Genomic DNA, 23,387 nt, shown 5'->3' with positions numbered 1-23,387 from the left:
GCCATTCAAGTGCTCATTCAGCATTCAGAAAATTTGCCATAAATTTTCTGACCTGTTTACATCCGCTTTTAGAATATCTCAGACCATATTATTTGACGCAGATTGTTACTACTAAGCTCCAAACCACTTGAATTAAGAATTTCTACAGAAAACCTGAAGGGGTTAGGAGTGGCAAAGGAAAATGCAGATGCACTTTCATAAAGCTGCTTAGCTGGAAAGAATTGCCAGAAAGTGTCTTTGTGCTAATGTCAGCCAATTTTTCTGAATTCATTTTGAAACAATTCATCATTCATCCTCCTCGCCTCCTTCCAATTTACAGCAGTCACTGTAAACATAACCAGGACAGCACAAGCAGATGATAGAACACTTTCCTTTTAAGAAAGACAATGGCGTAACTTCATACCTCTATAAACTTCACTATATTTGGTAAAGATTTGGTAAAGGTTTGCATTCTATGACCACTATAGGAACAGTGGTGGTCATTCCTGTATACTTTGAAAAGCTAAGAAAATTAATCCACTACCCAAAAAATATATTCAAAGCAAGTAGCTTACAATAAGCTAATCTCTCTCTTTTTTTTTTTTTTAAAGTATTATTAAACAGCAGAAGCAATCAGGCAGGCATAACACTTCAGTGCTCCAGTGTCTTAAATAAAAGTTGCAGGGACTTATTTGGTATCTCGCCTTGTCTCTGAATATGACCAAAAGAGGGATTTTTTTTGATAAGAAAGAATGTGGCACGCAAAGCACCGCAGAGGTAAGAGCCTTATACCAATCTCAACTTGTCATAGTTTTCAGTTTTGTAAAACTTAATGCATGGATCATACAGAAATTAAGAGCATTAAAATGAACAGCTGGTAGTAGTCAGGTGGAGATTAGACTTTTTCCCCATTAAAAATAAATACAAAAAAAGCACCACTGAATTACTTTAGACTAACAAAGGATGAATTCAAACATCACCACAAAAGTAAATTCTCTTAAAAAGGGCAGGACAAATCACCTCTAGTACAAATGTAAAGGATGCTGGGCAAGCTCCTTTTAACAGACAAGTTGTGCTTGTAAATGCAGGCAAATCTCTCAGCATATGCAGGAAAAACCTCAAAAATTTCAGCCAGTTAAACAAGACTCACCAGCCAAAACCATTAAATTCTGAAACACATTTACAAGACACCTTTTCCAGCTGAAGAACAAGGTGTTCAACCACAAGATGTTGGTGAGTAACAAGTCACATGTCTGTACACGCAGTGTTTTAAAAATCTAATTTTCTCTGCTCTTCTGGAAACAGAAGTATCACAAGCCTGTGATGGCAGAAAACTTCACAAAGAAAAATTTCATAGTTAAGAGAGAACCTCAAAGAGACCAAGGAAAATGAGACCAAATTTCAAGATGTTGCCAATTCTGAAGACTACTGTTACCGTAAAAAGAATACAGAAACTAGAACTTTATTAAGTTGTTTTATAAAAGCCAAAGCAGCAGTGGTTGGGATTTGCTATTTGGTTTGATAAGCAGATGACAAGGCCAATGCAATGTGTTTAATAACTGCAGCTTCAAGTATAGAGAATGTGTGTGTACACAGGGCTTTTTTCTTTTTTTTTAATGCAACCAATTAAGTCATGGCCCATCAGGTATGAGCAAACTTTACATTTATGACAGAAAAAATTGTTACGAGAAATAAAGCACATAATCCAATTCTATGTTACATAGCAGACTCTAGAGAAAATCGTCTACCCAGGCTTTAAACATTAAGTCAAACAAAGAACTTTCTCAAGCTGAAACATCTTTTCATGTGAAATTAATTTCCAACTTTAGGGTCTACATGAAAAAAGAACTGCCCAAAAGCCTCTGTACCTTGGACTGAGATGCTTTTGAGGACAAAAATTGTTTTCTCTTTCATTCCACCCTTTACTAGAAGCACTCGGTGTGAAAAATTTTGGAACTGATTTAGCTTGAGTCAGTAGCTAAAGGGAACTCAAAATCTTCCAGAATAGGGCTTCCTCAGCAGCAGCAGTATGAACTACACACCTAGATTAGATCAGGAGTACAATTAATCTGAGACTGGCAGCTGGAAAACAAGCAGCAGACACAAGTGAAAAACATTTAAGAGGTCCTGTTCACTCTGTAACACTTGGGTGTCAGAATCAAATGTATTGTAAGTGTTCAAACAATTTTCTGTCATTTGAACAGTTTCTTCAAGTTGTATGATTGCTAACGAACACTGAGATACCTCACTAGATTCTTCATTAATTCTACTTGTTTCAGCGAAAGCAATTATATCAGAATCATGATTGGAAATAAACCAGTGCTAGTCTTCCAGCTTTTCCAACCATGATGACAAACAGCTGCAGTTATTCTGACTTTTTGGAATAGTGAGAAAAATCCATCCTTCTCCACGTCTTACTCTACACAAAAGGTATTTGTTTGCATAATAAATATTTAGGGGTACAGCAGGTAGAATCAAACTCACAGGGGAATGAATACTAAAAGAAGAATTAAGCTGGCCTTTTATTACATTGAGATTTCTTACTGACTGACAACAATCATTAACTGAAGTATAACAGGCTAGTAAAGCTGGACAGTTTGCATAGGTATTTTTAAACAAAAAAGAGAAAGATGACAGATAATTTTAAACACAGAAATAATCTCACCTAAAATAAGGACAGTACAAAAATAATTAGCAGATTTCCATTAATTTATCCAAGGCCACCTCTTCATGAACAGAAGGGAGCTAAGACCATAGTATATAAAAATAATACAGTTTAAATTCTCTCAAATCTATTCCAAACAGAAACTAGGAAGTTCCCTTCAAAAGTTGTTCCTGCTTCAGATCAAGGAGAGGAATTGAACTCGTCGAACTTGAAGCCATCAAATCCAACACTCTACCATGCTACTACTGAAAAAGTAAAGCTCGCAAACTAACTGTACAGTCTGTGGTCCTGATTCTAACATTTAAAAAATTATGAGAGACAGAATTATGGTCTATGAACTGAGACTGGTCACAGGCATATGTTAGTTAGGCCATATGTTCAATATAAATCTGTGATCTAAGCTTCTCTTTATAACAAGATTAGCTAGTCAAATCTGAGATAACTTGAGTTTACTATTTTTATCTGTTGCAAAGATCACATGAAAAAGTAAATAAAGACTGACATTTTGTGACAGAGAAATTAAATACAAGGACCAATTAAGAAAAAAAAAAAAAAGAACCAGGAGCCCCAAAATACCTAGTAAGACCAGCCTACTAATTAGGCAACAACTTATACAGATAGATTGGAGAGGCTTAGTCATCACCTATTAGAAACAAATATGCAAAGGCTTAAAAATTTATTTTTATCATACACAATATAGTGCAGTGAATATGAATAAACTCCGGCTGTTCATCAGTACAACAGAGAACATCAGATTATAAATCTAACTATTTTAGATACAGATGTGTTTTTAAAGTGGTATTTCTGAACCCTTGTAAATAGATGAACAAGCTTCCATTTCTGTAAGCAGTTCTGATGACATAGTGTTAGTATACTGAAGTATCTTCATTTACATTTCCTCAAGGCTCCTCTTGATAGCTTCTTGCAATTCTACATCTTGCTCTGTACAGATTAAAAAAAAAAAGATTATAATCTCAAACTGTAGTTGATAACTAGTCATAAACACAGCTACCTTAATATTACTACATAAAGCAACAAATTACTTCTGTGAGCAATGTCAGTAGACAGCAAAAAAACCCAGAGAAACAGATGAACATATTTTCCCTACTGCTGTATGCTATCTTTTCAACACTTCAAAATATAGAAAATACCTTTACAACTTTCCACTGTACTAACTAGGGTTAGCCCAATGATTACTTTAGGAGCATGATGCAACTATGTATTTAGTGGTCAAAATAACAGCAAGATTAGAACCCATATGGTGTATGCACCAACAAAAATAAACAAAGCATTAAAACAAAACACACACACACACACAGAGAACAAGCAAAGAGGTTTTGGTCTTTTCATTCCAGTTCCGTATCCATAGATATTCCCATACCTACATTCTGACTTGGCACCACTGTTGTCACTCTTGGTAGAAAGGCTAGGCAAGTAGAGAAAAAGTCACTATCAACAGTAAGAATAGTCTAGATCAGGGCTATACTGTAACATTTTTGATGGGGGGGGAAAGACTGTATTGTAACCATGTGACTTGTTAACAACCTCTCAAACAACTTTCATGATACTCAAAAAAGAAACTTTGATTTTGCACTACATTTAGGTAGGTTTGGGCACTAATTGTTTGGTGTTAGTGGATTAAATATCTTAAGTTAGACAAGGCATGTATGCACTGGAAATATTAAAATCAAATTGGAAAAATTAAAGCAGCTTTCAGACACGCTGTCATTCTTGAATTATTCCTCTGCTTTAGGAGGACATAAGCACATCCTATAAAAAAAAAAAGCCATCTGTTCTTATGACAAAAGAAATAGAATTTTAAAACTTTAATTACTGTTGGGCTGTTGTACATAAGGCTGAGATTTGGAACAGAGATTGTATCAATGAATGAATGCCCTCTCATGTCAGCAGAGCCATATTCATGCACCTGGACTTTCCTGTAAAATCCGGTACTACTAATAAAAGAGTTTCTGAAAGAAAAATATTACATGGTCACAGAAACAAAAAAAAAAAATTTGAAACCACAATAAAGCAGAAAACCATTTGCAGACAGCTGCTTGCATTAAAATATGTTGTCATTTAGCCAGTAAGACTGTGCAAAAATCCAGAATAAGGTCCAAACTGTGACTCATCTGAAGCCAGGCTGCTTCATAAGGTCAGATGCCTTCAGCACTGCAGCATCAGAAGTGGGACCTCCTGTATGCACCAACTGCCAATGCTATCCCTGTACTAGGGGGACGTGAGCACACCTTTCAGTGCTGGAGATGAATGTGGGACATTTAACAACAGTATTTAATAACAGTTGGTAAACTTATAACTGAATTTTACCACTGAGCTTGTACAAATCTTTTTTTGGTTTTTTTTGGGTTTTTTGTTTGGGTTTGGGTTTTTTCGTTTGTTTGGGTTTTGTTTTGGTTTTTTTTTAGTTCGTTTTATTTCCATCAGGTGGAAGGTCAGAATCAAGCCTTTAAGCAATAAATTATTTTCAAACTGCACTGTGGTTTGTCACCAAAAATTCATGACTACACCGTATGCACATCACCAGTAAGCACAACAGCAAAAGGATGAAAACAGTTTCAAATAAGGTAAGATAGGATGTGAACAGACAGATTTACTGCTGATTCAAACTTCTGCATAAATCTACAGCTCTTTTAGGAGACCAGAGTGCTTTATTGAGATATGAGACCTAATTCTGAATTATTTATTCAAAAGTTCAACTATTTAGTCAGTAGTTCTACTCTGAGAAAACACAGCCATATTAAACTGGTACAAAGTGAACTCAGTCAAGTCTTGAATTGCACAATATTCTGTCGTACCCCAGTGAAATAGATTTTCAGTCTGCTGGCATACTTTTCAGGTTCAGAATTTTAATTTATAGCTCATCACAGTGTTCTTCACTACTCATGACTGCCCAGCACAGTTTAGACAGTATTGCTAAGAGGTCACCTTCTGTAAAACTGATTGTAAGCTTAGTTTCTGTATCTTCCAAAATTAGTAGTGCTCCTGAACACAGAAAAGTAAAAATTAACAGACCTTCCTGGTTTTTTATTTCTTCTAAGCTCCTTTTCACTGTTAGTTTCATATCTTCATCCTCTTCGCTGTCTGAACCTTAAATGCACAAACAGAACATAAATTACACATTGTTTCTAATAAAGACATTAACAACCTCTCTTGATTTCTCTTACTGTAACAACACTGAAGGTTAGATTTGAAGAGTACACCTGTTATGAACTAAAATACCAAGATAAAAATATACATTCTAGTATAGTTTAAGTAACTATAGAGTCATTTTTTCAGCTTCCTTCTTTCCCTTCTCCCCAAAATCTACAGGCAGACTGCTTCAATTTTATATTATTTTAAAGCAGTAACAAGAAATAATAGGTGTAGAAGTTACTGTGTCTACTGCACTTCGTTTTTTGGGTTATTTTAGTATTCAGTTATTAAAAAATGTCATTACTCGCTTTCTACAAAATGTATCAAGGATTTAATTATGGGAAGAAGTACTATAGCATGTCTCTGCCTACACATGACCGCAGCTGTATTTTGTTGCCCAAATACTGCATTTGAACAATGGTATGCTAAAACTCAACTGAGCAGTGCAATTCAGCAGATGTTGTTGTTTCAAGTCTCATAGAAGCAGAAAGTTGATACGCTTAATTTAATCTGCTAATTCATCACAATCCAGCTCAGCCAAAACTCCACCACATTTCCCTTCCTTAATAACACTCTTCACAAGGCTGGTTCCCAGCTCCAGAGTGACAGCTCTATTTTGAAGTGTCTAGGAGGGATTTGTGTACCTAAGGTGGTAGCGTTTAGATTTTTGTTTTGTTTTGGTTGGTTGTTTTTCCCCATTAAACAGAGCCTCGGTAAAATACAGGTTAAAAAGTAAGCCAATGAGTCACATTATGTATTCATTCTCCTGCTACAGGCTATTGCTATTTTGGGAGATGGTCTCTCTAATGACGTCTTACAGTATTAGCAGTCAATCAGGTCTCCTACAGTCATCCCAACAGAAGGATTTCTCTCAAAGTCATCACATTTATTAGTACATCAATGTACTTCTGATTACATTAACCAGCAATGAACATTCCGATATGGCCATCCAATTTACTGACTGTGTGACTTCCGGCATTTTAAATTACTCAACTTAGGTATTCAAAGTGTCAGGTACACTTTCCACAACTTGTTTTGAAACCCCTGACATATAACCTGTTTGAGCAGCAACCTTACTGACTTTTCCAATTCCAGGAATACAAACTCCAACAGCTGGCGTCAAACAGTGATCAGCAGCCCTGAAAGATGCCAGAAATAGATAGATGGTCCTTCTCCAGTCACTTGCCAGACTAACTGTGAACCCCTTCTGGAGCTCCCTACTATTTCTGGGCAGAAGAAATACTATTTTTTACATCATTTTCCAAAACAAACAAAGCAAAAGAAAGAAAAATCCACACAACTCCCCAAAAAGAGCAGTCAGTACAATTACTAATGAAAGGGAGGAAAAAGCACCACGTAAAAGGCTTTTCACAAGTGGCTTCTCCCTTATTAGCCATCCTTTTAATCTTCTAGTCTGGAAGACATCTCAGACTGCTCCAGCCAATTCTTTATCCACCAACAAGTCCAAACATCAAATCCACGTCTCTCCAATTTAGAGACAGGGAGGTCATGTTGGGACTGTGTCAAGGCCTTACAGAAGTCTAGGCAGATTACATCAGTCACCCTTCCCTTGTCAACCATTGCAGTTGCTCCATCATAAAAGGCCACCGGACTGGTCAAGCGATGTCACAGAATGGCAGAGGTCAGAAGGGACCTCTGGAGGTCATTTTGTCCAGCCTCCCTGCTCAAGCAGGATCATCTAGTTGGCTGCCCAGGACTATGTCCAGAGAGTTTTTGAGTATTACCAGGAAGACAATGTAGTGGGGAGCTCCAAATTTGTTAGTTATGACCTTACTGAGTGAAAGGATCACCTCCCTCAACCTGCTGGCAACAATCTTCCTAATGCAGCCCAAGGTACTGAGCCACCACAGGACAATGCTGGCTCATGTCCACCAGGACTCCCAGGTTCTTTCCTGCAAAGCTGTTTCCCAGCTGGTTGACTCCTGGTCAACATATATTGATGCTTGGGGCTATTCCTCCCCAGGTGCAGAACTTTGCACTTCCCTTTGTTGAATTTCATGAGGTTCTTGTCAGACCAATTCTCCCTGTCAAGGTTCCTGTGGATAGCAGCACAATCCCCTGGTGTAGGAACTGCCACTCCCAATTTTTGTGTCATCAACAGACCTACTGTGGAGACACTCTGCCCCACCATCTAGGTCATTAATGGACATTAAACAGGACCAGACCCAGTACTGACCCCTGGGGTACACAGGTGGTTCCTGGCCCCCATCTGAACTCACCATGTTCCAAGTCTGGCCATTCAGCCAGTTTTCAATCCATCTCAGTTTTCTCAGCCAGCCCACACTTCATAAGCGTATACTCCTGGCACTGCTGGCATCTTTTGATGAGGAATGTTTAATTTTGAGGAATCAGACACATCCTGTCTCTCTTGTCAAAATGCTCAGCACATGCTACAGGCTCCCAGCTCCTCTGGGGTCAGAGGAAAATCCGTTGCCCAGTTTCAGAGCCAAGAGATCTTAAGATAGACCCTCTTGGCTAGTACATTTTATTAGATAAACATAAGCTAACAACCTCTGACTATACCTGTTGTCTCAAAAGAAATTCTACTGGTCGCTACTGTCCTCATATACCGGCATATTCCTGCTGCAAGAATGAGAAAACAGGAAGGCTAACTCTGGAGGAATATAAAGCTCAGAGATTAAAAAGATTAAGCCTATAGATGGTAGAAAATTCAGTGATTTTTTGATATTTTATGAGTCTCTCATAGAAACCTATTCTGGGAAGAGACTGGTAACATTCACAGAATGCAAGCGCCACCCGCTGTCCTGCCATCAAAGCGCCACAGGCTGAATTTGGATTAGTTGCCCACACAGCTCAGGATAATTTACCACTATATCTAATTCTCTTCTCTTGCAACCTCCCCAGCTACCACCATCCCTTTAATAACTTCCATCAGGTTTACCAGTTCCCGTGTCTCACTAGGGATTTGATTTCCCTTCTCCAGCCTTCATCCTGTTCCCTTGCCACACAACACACCTCCTCTGTCTATTCCATTGTGCAGTTTCACACCCTCACCTTCACTTTTCTCTCCTGCAATGCTCCTTCTCTTAGTCTTTTCAGTAATTCCCAATCTCACCTACCTCTTTTCCATCCCAATGTACTGTGACATTCACATCACACTTAACTCACTGTCTCTCCAACCGCTGACCCTTTTCCTTTTACAGCAGGTGTCTGGAGTTTTAGTGCTACTTTAAGGATATAATATGTTACCTCATTCAGGATTCTAGTAACTACTTAGCCAAAAACTTACAATCAATACCTCATCCTTACCTTGTTAGCAATGTTTGGTATGATGTTTGGTATGATCAACTATGTCACCTTTAAAATACTGTTCCCTTGGCTTCTAGAATCCTTTCCTTTATTCCTTCTTCAGTATGTCCCTAGAGTATCCTCCCCACATACTCCTTCCTAATACTTACTTCTCTAATCTGCTTCTTCATGAAGGTAACATCATCAGTAGATGCAAATACAGCTACTCCCTGCTTCACTCTATGTATCTCCCTACAGATGCTCATTCATCTGTTCATTCAAGTGTAGCACAACTAAAAATAAAGCTCTCAATCCTTCACTCTCCTCCAAATCCACTTCTTGGAAACTGTGGGCAATATGATAGTCACTAAGAGTTTCATTTAACCTTCATCTTAGACACCTCAAATTAGATTAAACTAAACCTAGAGGATTTCTTTGTATTATCTGATTGGTGAAGTCTTCCCACTTCATCCACTTGGTTACAGTTATTGTTCAGACTCATTATCTTAGGTCTGAATATATTGCTTTCTCCCTAGGGCATATACATACATTCAAAGACGCACACAAGAAATGCCACTGACATACCAAAGGCAATAGTAACTTCCTGTTGTAGCTAAACACAAGGTTACAATTGAAGGGTGACTTGCTTATCATTCCCTACTGCAATAGGCTGTGGCTGCTATAATAAAGGAATAGACTCTTACTACAGTAACTATAATTCATTCATGGTGCATCACGCTGCAGATGTTCATACCTTTCACATTCAGTTTCTTTGGGAAGTGGGGGCTAGAAGCTGTGACCTATCTTTAGTCATCTCCAGTTTGTTTTAACTGAACGTTTGGAAAAAGCACAGACTGGGGACAGATGTATTCATATTGGACCTCAGCACCCATGAAAATCTTGACCATGGAAAAGGCAAGCAACTACTCTCAATGTCTTCTATAAAGTAATTCTTTTGTAGGCTGTACATAAACCAAAAGATTTTTGGGGTAGTGGGAGCTAGGAAGCTTAGCAGCATTTATCAAAATGAACTGAAATCCTGCTCTTCCAAATATAACAAGTCACAGAAGCTGCATTTGGTAGTACTTAAACACTTCAGGCAATAGTAGCAGACTGAAGATGCAGGCTGACAACTCCACTTGAGCACAGTGGAAACATACTTTATGGGTCACTGAAAGAGGTGCAGTGGCTATTTGGCAGACAACACACTACATCACGACACTACTGCTTTTGACAGGCTTATGAGACAGACTGGCTCTTCAAAAGAAAGGATAAGAAATACTCCAGAAAATACACTCCTCTTATTATTAAAAAGAGTCTGATTCACATAAGAGCTCAGTCACTAAAGGATCTCATTTGAATATGACTGTGAGAAACACAGTTAAGCTAAAGCCATCCACTTACACAAAAATATCTTGTCAACCAAGAAGTTGTGGCATTCCTGCCAGTGCCTAGATGGGTATGACAACCCCTAACCTACCATCAGCTTTGCCCTCAACACTGACCAGTGCTCATTAAAAGTATAAGCTGTAATTTCAAGACACATAATATCGTCAAGACAGACAATTGAATAATGGTGTTTTTCTGCATGCTACAAATTTTTCGTTACAAAGGGAGACATTGAAAACTCTTCCCTTCTGCACTCCCCAAACCACTCGATTAACATGCATTAAGCTCCCATCATGTCTTGTGTCTTCAGCATAAAAGCAAAAACCTTCTGCACTTATGAACTCAAGCGGCTTAGCAGCAGAAGAGAACAAATAAGATAATATCTCTTGCCTACTCTTTTCATGTCTCAAAGGAAATTCATGCATCTGCTACAACCAAGGGTCACCTAAAGTAACGTATGGTTGATATCCTATTGCAACATATGCAGGAGCTTTTATTTTTATTTATTTTAAAATGAATACACATACCACAGTTCCCACAGCAGTTCTGCTGACATGGTAAAATGGTTCACAAGATGCACCTGTCAGATTGCCACATTCAAACACAACCCAGCTGGTCAGAAGCTAACGATAGCTCTGTGAAGGTGATTCAGGGAAACAGGTTTTTCATTTTGCAGCTCATCCAATACCAACAATGGTCTTATATTTTTCAACATGATTCTCTGTCCTAAGTGTTTCTAACTTATTTCTCCCTCCAGAATAATAGCCATAGGCTTGAGAAAGTCACAAAGCAAGCAATTCTTGTTTACATTTCCTTACAGTCAGCTGCATTTCTGTAACAAGTTATACCAGCCTATGATACACTGCATAACTTTCCATCTCAACCCTCCAGCACTGGTGTTGCCACACTAAGACTTGGAAATGATGGCTGATGCTGCTGAGCCACACACTGTGTGTACTATACAGTGGCTTTATCTTTTTAAAGACAAACTTTATAAACTCTTGGTAACAACATCATCCCACTATGCAGCAAATATAGGGCTGTTACCAAAAGTGAATTTTCTAATGTTTTGTTTTAATACAGGAAGAGGAGACAAAGGGAGCTCTTGCTGTCTGGGTCCCCCCCTGCTGACATTGACTTATACTTGAAAAAGGGGACCAAGGATAGCTCAAGATATTTCTGTTCCTTACAGGTTTGCTAGGGAATCCCAACAGCCAAAGGAATCATGTGCCATTCCATCACTTTTCTGCTCAAAGATTATATTTTTTTTAATAGTGACCACACAAATAACTTAAGTGGAATGCACAGTGATCAGCCAGCCAGGAAGTTAAGGTTTGTGGCCCCTGAGTAGTGCCAATCACCATAACAGTAAATTAAATATTAACTTAGTAAAGGACATTGAAAAAATAGTTATATTAGGAGACTTCTAAAAGAAGATCAATATAAAAAAGAAATACTTGAGTATCATTTATACACAGAAAAGGGTTAGATCTAAGTCATCACCTCTGAGCCACTATACACTGGTGAAATAAAGCTATAACAGCAAAACTACCTAGGCAGGGAGCCAGAGTACCCTTATACAGCAAAACAGTCATTCCCCTATCCTCACTGTCTCATATCTTAAGTTGCACAACACACTGTACAAGAAATGAAGCCTGTACCGGCTAAATCAACTGCTTACAGCTCTCTTCCAACTCTTCCTCCCAAAAAATATACAAAGATCACAAAGCAAAAACAGCCGTCCACATTAATTTACAGTTATACAGCTATAATTCCATTAGAAGAGATCAATCTAGACATTTCAATATACTCTACAAAAAAACATTTGTACTGGGAATAGAATAATGCATAGAAACATAGAATTGGAAAGAATGTTAAAGATCATCTAATTCTAAGTCCTCTGCAGGGACACCTTCCACTAGGCCAAGTTGCTCAAAGCCCCACTCAACCTGGCCTTGAACGCTTACAGGGATGGGGAATCCAGAGTTTCTCTGGAAAACCACCACTTGGTGCTTCACCACCCTCAGAGTAAAGATTTTCTTCCTAATACCTATTCTAAACATACACTCTTTCAGTTTAAAGCCATTCCCCTTTGTCTTATCACTCTATGACCTTGTAAAAAGTCCCTCCCCATCCTTCCTACAGGCTGCACTTAGGTCACCTGAAGCATTCCCTTCTCCAGGCTTAAGAAATTCAACTCTCAGCCTTTCCTCCTAGAAGAGATGCTCCAGCTCTCTAATCATGTTTGTGGCCTTCTCTGGACTCGCTCCAACAGGTCCATGTCCTTCCTGTGCTGGAGACCCCAGCACTGGATGCAGTGCTCCAGGTGGGATCTCAGGAGTGTGGAGTAGAAGAGCAGAATCCCCTCCACTGACCTGATGGCCATGCCTCTCGGGATGCAGCCCAGGATACAGTTGGCTTTCTGGGTTGTGAGCACACATTGCCAGCTCATGTCCAGCCTCTCACTAACCAGCACTGCCCCCCAAGTCCTTCTCAGCAGGGCTGATGTCGATCAGTTCATCCCCCAGCCTGTATTGATACCAGGGGAAGTGTAGCTTTATGGATAACCCCTCCCCCTTGAGAAAATGAACTGCACTAACAAAAGTGACAATTCTGTAATTAATTACGCCAAGGAATTTTACTGGTATGGCTGATTCTGGCTGGGAATCATATCTCCCTTATCCAGCTGAAAAATCTAGATCTGCAAATGCTTGGGGTGGCCAGACAAGTCTATAAGCACCTTTTCTGTATCAAAAGCACATAAATCAATTCCAGCTCACCACAAACAATTTTTTTCAGGAAACTATTATCCTATCTTTCTTTTTCCCTTTATTCAATCAATGCCAATTTCACTATTCACTCCACTTAATGTGATAGCTCTCACAAACCTGTATCAGGACTAGCAGTGTATTTTTTCAGAAAAAGGTTATGGCTAATTCAGAAACAGCTTTCTGTAATATGCCCACAATTTACAACCCCACAGAAATAAAACAAGAGCCAGGAAAAGCAATAACATGTCTATAGAGAAATGTCAGGTCTTCTAGGAAAATATCAAAATATTTTAAAATACTGACAAGTATTAAAACTCAGCTCTGGTATCCTTTGCATGAAAATGAGCTGGCTCAGTCATCTTTGATTATCCCATATAAAACCAATGTGATCGTTTCAGTGTGTCATTAGGATCTGGCATTTTAGAGAACTTCAAAACATCCAGTGAATTTTTTTTTTCCAAATGAATGTGTGAGTCATGTGCCAGTGAAGACAATTGTCAAATAACAGGAAGTAGCCAGGAGGACAGAGTTAAAATAGGCAGAAATATTTTGAGAAATAACGATGCTCTAGCAGGGTCACATTTGTTTCGGACCCAGAAAAAAATCAAGCTAAGCAGATTTGAGTACAAATTGACAAATGCGCACACAAGAGTACTCTAAAGAGCTTCTCTTTAACTAGAAAGGAGTGTTCTGACTCAAACAACAGTTTGTCTCTCGCTATAATAAAGAATACAGGGATGATAGAGTTTGTTATGTTGAATAAAAATGCTTAATTAAGTCTAGTTTCAAAACTTGCTCCAAGCAAAATGGTTTTCTGATCTATATTTCATTGAAATTCCAGTACAATGCAAGAAGCATCAAGCAACAGCTTGTGTTACCAGCATAAGGATTCAAGTCTTTTATTGGAAAGAACTATCAGTCTACTGGAAGAATTGTGTTTAATATTTACTTTCTACCTTTTGTGGTATCTGAAATGCTGTTTAGCAAGGCACACATCATGTCTCCTTCAATGTGGTGAGGATTTAGGATGCAAGCTGACCGCTGGGTCATCTTAAATTGGTTTTCCAGTTCCAGGAAGCTTTTGTCTCCAGAAAGTACAGTGAAAGGAATTTGCTTGGGCAGGTGCTCATCCAGACGACCAGCCTGTAGGGAAACAAATGTTGAACTGAGATCATGTTTTTCTCTCGTGGCCTTTGGTTAGCTTTGTGCAAGATAGGTCTTCATTGCTTTCTACAGCAATTTACTCCTGCTTTTATGATCCAAGCCACGTTATACCACTGTGAAAGGTACCGTTTCAACAGTTTGATCCTGCATTTCTTCTCTACATACAATAATAGATACAGGTAATGGCTACCAGAACAGTACAGAGTATGGACCAAATTCCTAAAAAGCATCATTTTAGAACAATCTCCACATAAAATTAGTCATCTGTGCAGAGCATTTTAAGAATAACATAGAAAGTGTAATGTAACAAAATCACTGTTGCAAAATGTGCTTATATAATTAGATATTAATAATTTTATCTAACTGATAAAGCATTATATGGCATCAAGCTGCACCAGGGGAGGTTTAGGTTAGATATTATGAAATTTTTTTCACTGACATGGTTGTCAAGCATTTTAACAGGCTGCCCAGGGAAGTGGTGGAGTCACCATCCCTGGAAGTGATCAAAAATTTTGTGGGTATGGCACTTATGTTTAATGGTGAACACGGTGGTAGTGCTGGGTTCATGGTTGGACTTGATATTAAAGGTCTTTTCCAGCTTTAACAATTCTATGATTCTACATAAAGAACTTAAGTGCCCATGGTATCCCAGGTTCCTGTCTTTCACCTGCACATCCCCAATCCTGCCAAAGTCCAAGGTCTACTGAACAGAGGCACTGCTTGTCAGCTCAACAGAGTCTGTGAAACTGGCACCCATTCAACTCCACTGTAAAGATGGCCCAACATTTGGGTTACTTGGAGAGAGAGGCAGGAGTTAAAGACAAACTGTAAGAATTGTACGGTTTTTTTTATTCTGCATAAGCAGCTCTCCTTCTTCTCCACAACAGACTGATGTCCTATTTGGGCTAACATTTAAATCACTTCTCAATTGTCTGCCTCCACTCAATCCAGTGAAAGGTTTATCATTCTTTATAGTGGACACAAAAGTATCATGAAAAGAACCTAAGAATCTCACCTGCAATTAGTATTTAACATCAATAGTTGATATCATCTGCCACTCTCCTCTGGGTACAGAGACATAGCAATAAAGACAGTATGCCCTAACTTACATGAACACAGAGAGCAAAGTCTGCTGCTTCTCTTCTGGTACCGCAACGTGGATGAAGAAAGAAACATCCAATCCTCTTAAGATAATTGTAAATTTTGCACTGCACTGGAGGTTTCCAGTTGCTGTATCCTCCTAAACAGTGAAGAGGAATAAAATTAATAATAAAAAAACCCAAACATGAAAAACAAACAAACCATGGGTTTGGGTAAACACATCTCTATAAATTAAGAGTGCAAGAAGGCAAAAGCAAAGATAAATCTGTCTTTAAAGGCAGAATTTATTTTGACCAATGTGAAAGCTAAAAAAACCATATAACCAAAATCCCCCCAACCCCCTTGTTCTTTAGTTAGAAAGTCAAAAAAAAAAAATGTAGCTAGCCTGATACTACTCATTCAATTTTGTATGATTTTTTTGTTTTAATTCTGAAAAACTTATCTTCTAGATATCATGTGCTTTTAGACTCAGGGATGTGTGGTTTTTTCCACTTTGAAGCACAGTTATGGTTAATGTGCAGAAGCAAAGGAACTCTGGGAACATAGTACGAATAACAGAACTGCTTCTCTTAGGGAAACCTGTACTGCAGGAGTTATAGATATATGCTATATATATATATATATATATGTACATACGCTATGCCTGACACATCAGAACTCTTTAAAAAGAGGGTCCAAGAACGGGAACAACAGCTGAAACAAATGCTAGAGTCCTAATAAACCCTTGGATGCAGTCAAGGATAAGTAAAATGAAGCTACAACTAGAAAAAAAAGTGCAGAAATTTTCTCAACAGTATCCTAAAACATGTAGTTACTGGCTAAGAAAATATTTGGATAATAAAGACGAGCTGAGTAATGTGTCTGCTACAGACAAAACCAATACCAGGCTGAAACAAGTTGCAAGGGAAAGGAAAGAAGCAGGAAGTCTCTTAAGCAGAGAGGGAAAACCAGAGGAGCTTGCAGTTACTATGATACCATAAAAAGGCAAACAAATGAAAGAACAATTTGAAGAGAGCAACTAAAAAATTCATAATATTCCCAGTTGCTAAGAAATAATGGTTCTGCAAAGGGGAGGAAAAAGTGTTGCTTTATCTGCCAGCTGATAGAGTGGCTGGATGTAAGAAAGGATTTTGAATGAAAAATGAAAGCAGTCATTGATGGCACTTCACATGAGGACATGGGAAACTAAGGCTCAAGTACACAGGCTGCAGAGGATAGTGTATGTCAACATGGTCACTCCCAGTCCAACAAACAAAAGCATTCCTCAGTAGATTTCTCCTGGTTTTTTTTCACCCTTTCCAGCCTAATGGCAAGAAGGTGGTATAAAAAATGATCTCGAAGATAAAGATTTATTAAGAGTCCACACAGAAATGATTTAGTGGTATCTATCTATGAGAAAAAAATGCTATTTGCAACTTGTTCTAATCTGTTGTGACAGTCTCACTCACTGCTATTTGGGAAAGACTTGTAATCACCAAACCTAGGGTTTGGCTGCATAAATGTACAACATAAGCATTTGACCAGGACAACTGAAAACAATGACAGAACTGTATTTAGTCTCTTTATTTGTTAGGTGACAAATGGATGAAGACAACTGAGTATCTGAAGACAGAAACCATGCAAAGAACTCAAAGCAAAGCTAAGGGTGTACTAGCAATAGGAATAACAAAAATTATGTAGATTTATCATATAAAAGTAATAATTAAAAAATTCAGAAATGTTGTTCGGGAAATGCAGGAAAAAAAATAGAGACAAGGATGTTGCTATATTTTCATAGGCTAAACAAACAAGACTAGCATGCCTCAAGTAACTGAGTAAACCATTATTATTATGAGAGGGTATCTACAACAATAAATCCAGATGTGCCTGCTCCAAAACAATATAATTGTCAATAATAAACTGCTAAATTCTTCTCTAATATGAATATGGCCCTTTTTAATCACAAGTAACTCTTTAGCATGTTTTTTCAGTTCAGGTGCATCAGGGGCCATTCCCAGGAGGTATGTGCATGTCATGAACCTGTCCAAAAGTAAGACATTGAGACACTGGTGCTAATGTGGGCTGTGCTGTGCCATCAGGCACCTGTGTTTGGAACATCTCTGGGCACAGAGTCTTAACTAGCACAAAGGTACCTTTCAGAGGTACATTAATACCTTTCAGAGTATCGTTAATACTAGAAGGTCCTGACAACAGACTAGTAACACTAAGACTGTACTACGATTACTTCTCCTTAAGTCAGAGAAGAGAAATTTCTGACAACAATACAGCTCAGACATCCCTAGCTTCAAACAATTTTTTCTTATTGAATCAAAACAGCATTTTAACCTTGGAAAATAGTAATAGCACAGAAGTCATAACAACAAGTTTAAGTCAATTAAAAACAAACTAGTTTCAAGTAAATTAGACAGAATAACAAAGTATGACTGAAAGGCCAGTGTCTGAATTCACATGGGGAAAGTTTTACATAACTGTGAAAAATTTTTCTTAACTAAGTAATTTTTTATAATAGACGATCTTTAAAGTTCATTCCAACCCCTTAGCATTCTATGATTCTATGATATAAATCCTCAAAATCACAATTTTATGTGGCTTGCATGTGCACAAGAATGCTGTTACAGAAAGGTCAAGGGCTAGGCAATGGTAATACAGGTAGTGATACAGAAGTAATGCCTGAGCAGAACACAAAACTCAGGAGCATAACCTGCTTTAACAGGGAAGACCAGAGGATTCGTTCCCAGAACTCCTAACAACCAGATATTAAGGCTACAGGTCCAGGAGCACAGATGACTGTTTGAACAACTAACACTTTACATTAACAGCCATACTTGCTCTGCCTTTATCAGCTAACTGGAAAACCTGTTTCTAAGAGGGAAAAAAGACTGATCCAGGCATCAACAGGCCTTTCTGTCCAACCTGAGCAGCATGACAACTCTCAGCTTTCAGGATGTTCTTGATTATCTTTTAAAGGAAGAGATACTCAAAAACACTAAGCAAAGAAGTGTAATGCAATGGTGTTTACCAAGTATAAAACATACCCGACAATTCCAACAAGTCTGTTAGGATGATACCTGTGTTTCAGGCAAAAAATATTTTGAAAACATCCCTTATCTAGACTTTACTGAAGAATTCAAGGTACTACAGGTAAAATAACTATAAAGGAAGATACAGAGAAAACAAGTAGAAAAACCATGAGGTGGCCAAGAAGTTGGTTCAAAACCAGTCAGGTAAGCAAAAGTATCAAGGTAAAGGTATGCTATTGGCAGACTCTGCAAAATGATATGATCATTTTCCCTTTCAACCCAAACCATTCTATGATTCTGTGAAACTCATGACAATGTGAGTTCCATCAATCGCCCTGTACTAAACTAAATTTAATAAGACTAAGAATGCAAAATCATGCCTTCTAGAAGTCATCATGGCCAGTCTTCACGAATGAAGATTTGGGAAAGGTCATTACCCTTTGAGCCTGCGCAGTGGATTTGTTAGGTGAGACACAGTGTGCGCTGAACTGAGCCCACCCTTTAATCCTAAGGTTCATCTGCCGGGGCCGAGCAAGCTTGGACGGTGGCAGCGAGATCCTCAGGACGTAGGTTTGTTTAGAGTGACCTTCTCTTAGATGGATGGCCTTACAGGGCTGACGAGCTCCATCTGCCCAGAGGAGTTCCCTGACTGGGAATCGAACCCGGGCCGCGGCGGTGAGAGCGCCGCATCCTAACCACTAGACCACCAAAAGGGCAGCAGCATTATAAGAAGGACTTGGGAGTTAAAGTAATCTCTGAGTATTATGACTGTCCTGATAATTATGAAAACCTAATACGATACAGTTTAAGGAAGTTATCAGGGAAGCCAGAATTCTGGAACAATATTCTACACAGAATAGTAAGAGCAGTGGAGGTTAAGGCTGAGTTTAAGAAGTTCAAGAACATTTCTGTTACATGGTGCCTGGGCCACTGCAACTTAAGAAGCCTTAGTGGCTGCTTGCTCCTGTTAATTTTCTCAGATTCAAGGAATCTCTGCTCAAGTAAATGTGTAGACTTGTTAATCTTATCTTCCAATTTCCTTCAAACATTTTTTACCTTGAAAGCCCCAGATAAACGTCCCTTGGTTCAGGTTAGCTGGCAGCTGTGTGAAAAAGCTTCCCCAGTTGTCCAGATCCACCAACACAATGTGAGTCATGGTACTCAGGTAGTCAAGATCAGGAAGCTCACCATCTATCAACGGGATAAAAAAACACATTTAAAATTCACCTGACTTTCTGGTCAATCAACACACATCAACTTGAGACACACTTCTGACAATTCACATATTCAACTGTTACGTAAGCAAAGTTACAAAACATGGTCCTATTTGGCAACTGCACAGATTTTAAAATCAACTGAATTAGCATTTAATCATGCACAAATCAGACATAAAAGTAGCATCTGGCTATATGATGCTGTAGAGCTGGATAGTTTTGTGGTAAGCACAGAAAGCTTGTTGTCCTGCACCAACACATTTTAATAGTGCATTTAATATTCAACTGTGCACCTCCAACTATGGCAAGTCTCTGTGACATTCCATTGCTTACATGCACGTAAAACATTTAGGTATGTACTTTTTGCTGTACATCTAACATAAAGGTCAACATCTTAATCAAAACTATTATGACACCACTAGTAGTTAAGAAACACTTTCAACTTCTGAACACAAGGTACACCTTCAGCATACTTGATGTCATTCTTAAAAGTGATCATGAACTTAAAAAAAAAAAATGCATGTTCAAGGAAAAAAAAACCTACACTACATACTGAGAATATAAATTCTCAGCAGATAGTGCTATTTGGCAAGCTAAGAAAACTGAGGAGATGGTGATATAATAGGACTGCCCACACAGAAAGCACTACCAGGATCATAAATATTTATACAAGTTTCTCTTGAACATGTATTATAGATCACTTTTAGATTTCTACACATTGGATCTCAAGCTGAGATTCTCCTCTTCCTTTTAACACCAAATTACGCTCCAAACTAGTTAGAAAACTAAATGTTTCAGTCTCAGGACTGACACTGAAACAGAGTGCATTAAAGACAATAATATTTTTCTAATGTTGAAAGTAGTTTTCTACATACTTTCACTAAGTTCTTCAGCGTGTGCCGAGTCCTCATTATTTTCTTTCCTTTGCTCTATTGGTCTCTGCAGAGGAGACAACTGTGGTCTGTCCTGAGTTTTCGATGGAGATGCTTGAAATTGTAGCCTGTGAGGTTTTCTGACCTGACAAGCCCCACTTGCTGTGAACTTGAATACTGTGTTTTCTGATTCTGATGCAAGACTTGATATATCAGGTTTCTGCAAGAAGCAGTGTTTCATATGATAGTGTTGATGTGCACTGGGAAGATCATTAAAGTTTTTGTTGCATGCAGCACATCTAACAACATACATCTCTCCCTTCGGTTTCAGTGACGTGTGACTCTTGAGATGATTCTTCAAATCAGCAATATTCTGTGCTGTTGCAGAACACAAGCAGCATCGAAACCATAAGTTTCCTTTTTCCAGCATGGCTTTCTGACACTTCTCATAATCGTTTTTCCTGTTTATTTTGGAGACATAAGTTGTCCGGCAACCACAGGTTAAAAGGTCTCCTTGTTCGACTGGGAGGAAGTCCTCCTCTTTTTTTATTGATACTTCCATCTGCTCAGGCACAAATGTATAGTCCGTGCTATGAATCTCTGTATAATGGATTAGAAATTCTTCTTCTGTGTCAAAGAAGAGATGACCACAAAGGCCACAGAAATATTTAGTCTGAGTCTCCTGATTATGATGCTCTTGGAAGTGCCGCTCCAGCGTTCCTACTTTCCGAAAGTGATTTCTGCATAAGCCACAGGAGTACCTGTGAAATGCATGGCTTTCTAAGGACATGCAATGTTGTTTAACACTCTCTTCAGACTCAAACATCTCCTCACAAATGCGGCACTGCCATTTTCCCACGATAGGACTTCTTTCAGGGGAGACTTCCATAGGGCTAGAAATGCAGTCTTTATCTTCACCTGCAGAAATGCATGCTGTGTCAGAAGCACATGGCATAGGTTCATCATCTACATCTTGCTCATAATAGTAACTATGTCCACCATGAAATTCAGTTACATGTCCCATAATATCCTCTTCTCTAAGATCTGCAGAACACGCTCTGCACCAGAGAAGAAAATTAGTCAAGTGTGCTCCTCCATGAAATCGACTCATATGGAGGCGGATAATGCTTGAATTTTCAGCAAGCTTTCCACACACAGCACACTTGTGACAGATCCTATTTGCTGATAAAATGTGATTTTCTACTAACTCTTCTGTAAAAAACTTTTGAAGGCATTCACAAAACCAGGCTTTTACTTTGCAAGCACTACCTTGACTTTGGTTTGCTACATTATCTTCATTGTTATCTTTTAAATCACTCTTCCTTTTTGAAGGTGTAGCCCCCATTTTACTGGCAGACTCATTTGAAGTCAAATGTCTTTTAAGCAGAGGTCTTGACCGATCCACAATATGGCACAAATAAGATTGATTTTTCTGTTTTCCATTGATGTGACAGAACATCAGGATGGACTCTTCCATTGTAGTAAAAACTCTAATGTTATGTTGAGTGGTTTGTTTATGTTGGGTTATCTGATTCTTATTAGCAAACAGTTCATCACAGTTCTTACAGTAACCTTTTGTTTTAAATATCTCTGCAACTTGGGAGATGCTTTTCTTCGACAGTGCCACAGGCCCAGAATTATGACAACGCATTCTAGAGCGGATTAAAAAACATAAAGAAGTTATATCATAACTTGAAACATTTTTAAACTTTCAGATGTACTTCAAAATATTACCTAGTAGCTACAGCAACCAGTGCATGGAAATAGTGTCCTCTGTATACTTTAACCCACCTACTAGCTTGCTAACGAAACCATGCAATGTGTATCTGGTCTCTGCACTTCAAAGAGAATTAGGTGCTAATTTCCAAAGCCAGCATTAAGACTGACGGTTATGTTGTTGACTCCGTACATTTTCAAAATCAAACAGTGTCAACTTACAAACAGCAGAACAGACACCAAGTTCTGTTGTTCTGTTACAGAAAATACAAAAAGGATCCTGACGTTGATCAGCATTCTGCGGTGTGGGGTAAAAGACATGAAGGAAGGCACATTTTTGATAGTTTACTCAGGAAGTCAACATTCAGATGGCCCTACTTGCCTGGAAAACCACTAGGAGCACTAAAAAGACATCTGCCTATCTGTCACTGATCTATGAGTGTTCACAATATAAAAGCAGCTGTCTTTCACAAACCTGAAATGAGCCGTTAATTCCATATGCGATCGTAGTATCTTGTGGCAGGATATACACTTCACTTGGAAGGGGACCTCTTTGCACAGAGATATCAGAAGGTTCTTCGCGTAGGTTGGAAAAGGTAGAGGATGGCCAGTCTTCATTTCATCTATAAAATGGAATGGTAGAAAGTGCAAGTTCTTTCAAAGTATTTCAGCTCTCTGATGACATAGTTACGGTTGTTACTTCTTTGTCACACAGTTCAGAAAGCAAATTATCATGTGTCAGCTGGCCCACAGTAACTGTGCTATAGAAGCTTTAACTAAAAAGACTGAATTTTTTAAATTTCTGTGACAATCTCATTTCTGAATCTGTTTGGATCTTGGTTTTTTCATACTCAGTGACTGACTCTACTTCCCTTTTCGTCTTCTACAACATCAGGTCAGATATGTCTCTTAGAAAGCTTTTTACTGACCTTCTTTCACTCCATCTATGACCAGCTGTCTACTCTTACCACATATAATTTTCTTTTAAGCCACAGAGTGCTTAAAAAAAGAAAAAAAAAAGCACACAATTCATTTAACAAGTTCCCACATACTCTGACCATCTCTTTCTCTCT

At 38.5% G+C, this 23,387-nt stretch overlaps 1 protein-coding gene across 9 annotated transcripts in view; it reads right to left on the bottom strand.

Moving 5' to 3' along the window:
• Window positions 1-2,477: 2,477 nt before the first annotated feature.
• The window catches only part of ZNF451 (zinc finger protein 451), a 38,392-nt gene continuing 17,482 nt past the window's right edge, over window positions 2,478-23,387 (bottom strand). For 5 of the 9 annotated variants that reach the window (XM_027730553.2, XM_027730550.2, XM_027730556.2 and 2 more), the window contains exons 9-16: window positions 22,790-22,937; window positions 20,602-22,250; window positions 19,569-19,703; window positions 15,501-15,631; window positions 14,184-14,370; window positions 5,678-5,752; window positions 4,026-4,070; window positions 2,478-3,586 (exon numbers count right to left, since the gene is read on the bottom strand). In XM_027730553.2, coding sequence (XP_027586354.2) covers window positions 3,534-3,586; window positions 4,026-4,070; window positions 5,678-5,752; window positions 14,184-14,370; window positions 15,501-15,631; window positions 19,569-19,703; window positions 20,602-22,250; window positions 22,790-22,937 — 2,423 coding nt within the window. In that variant the 3' untranslated portion in view covers window positions 2,478-3,533. The remainder of the gene's footprint in view (window positions 3,587-4,025; window positions 4,071-5,677; window positions 5,753-14,183; window positions 14,371-15,500; window positions 15,632-19,568; window positions 19,704-20,601; window positions 22,251-22,789; window positions 22,938-23,387) is intronic. The other 4 variants (XM_027730558.2, XM_027730559.2, XM_027730552.2 and 1 more) reach the window with 4 other exon arrangements.

Source organism: Pipra filicauda, unplaced genomic scaffold, assembly GCF_003945595.2.
Source record: "Pipra filicauda isolate LSUMZ 115617 unplaced genomic scaffold, ASM394559v2 scaffold195_size2193078_pilon, whole genome shotgun sequence".
In the NCBI taxonomy this organism is placed as follows: Eukaryota; Metazoa; Chordata; class Aves; order Passeriformes; family Pipridae; genus Pipra; species Pipra filicauda.
The sequence above is the reverse complement of the archived record's forward strand: the minus strand, read 5'-3'. Positions and strand labels throughout refer to the sequence as shown.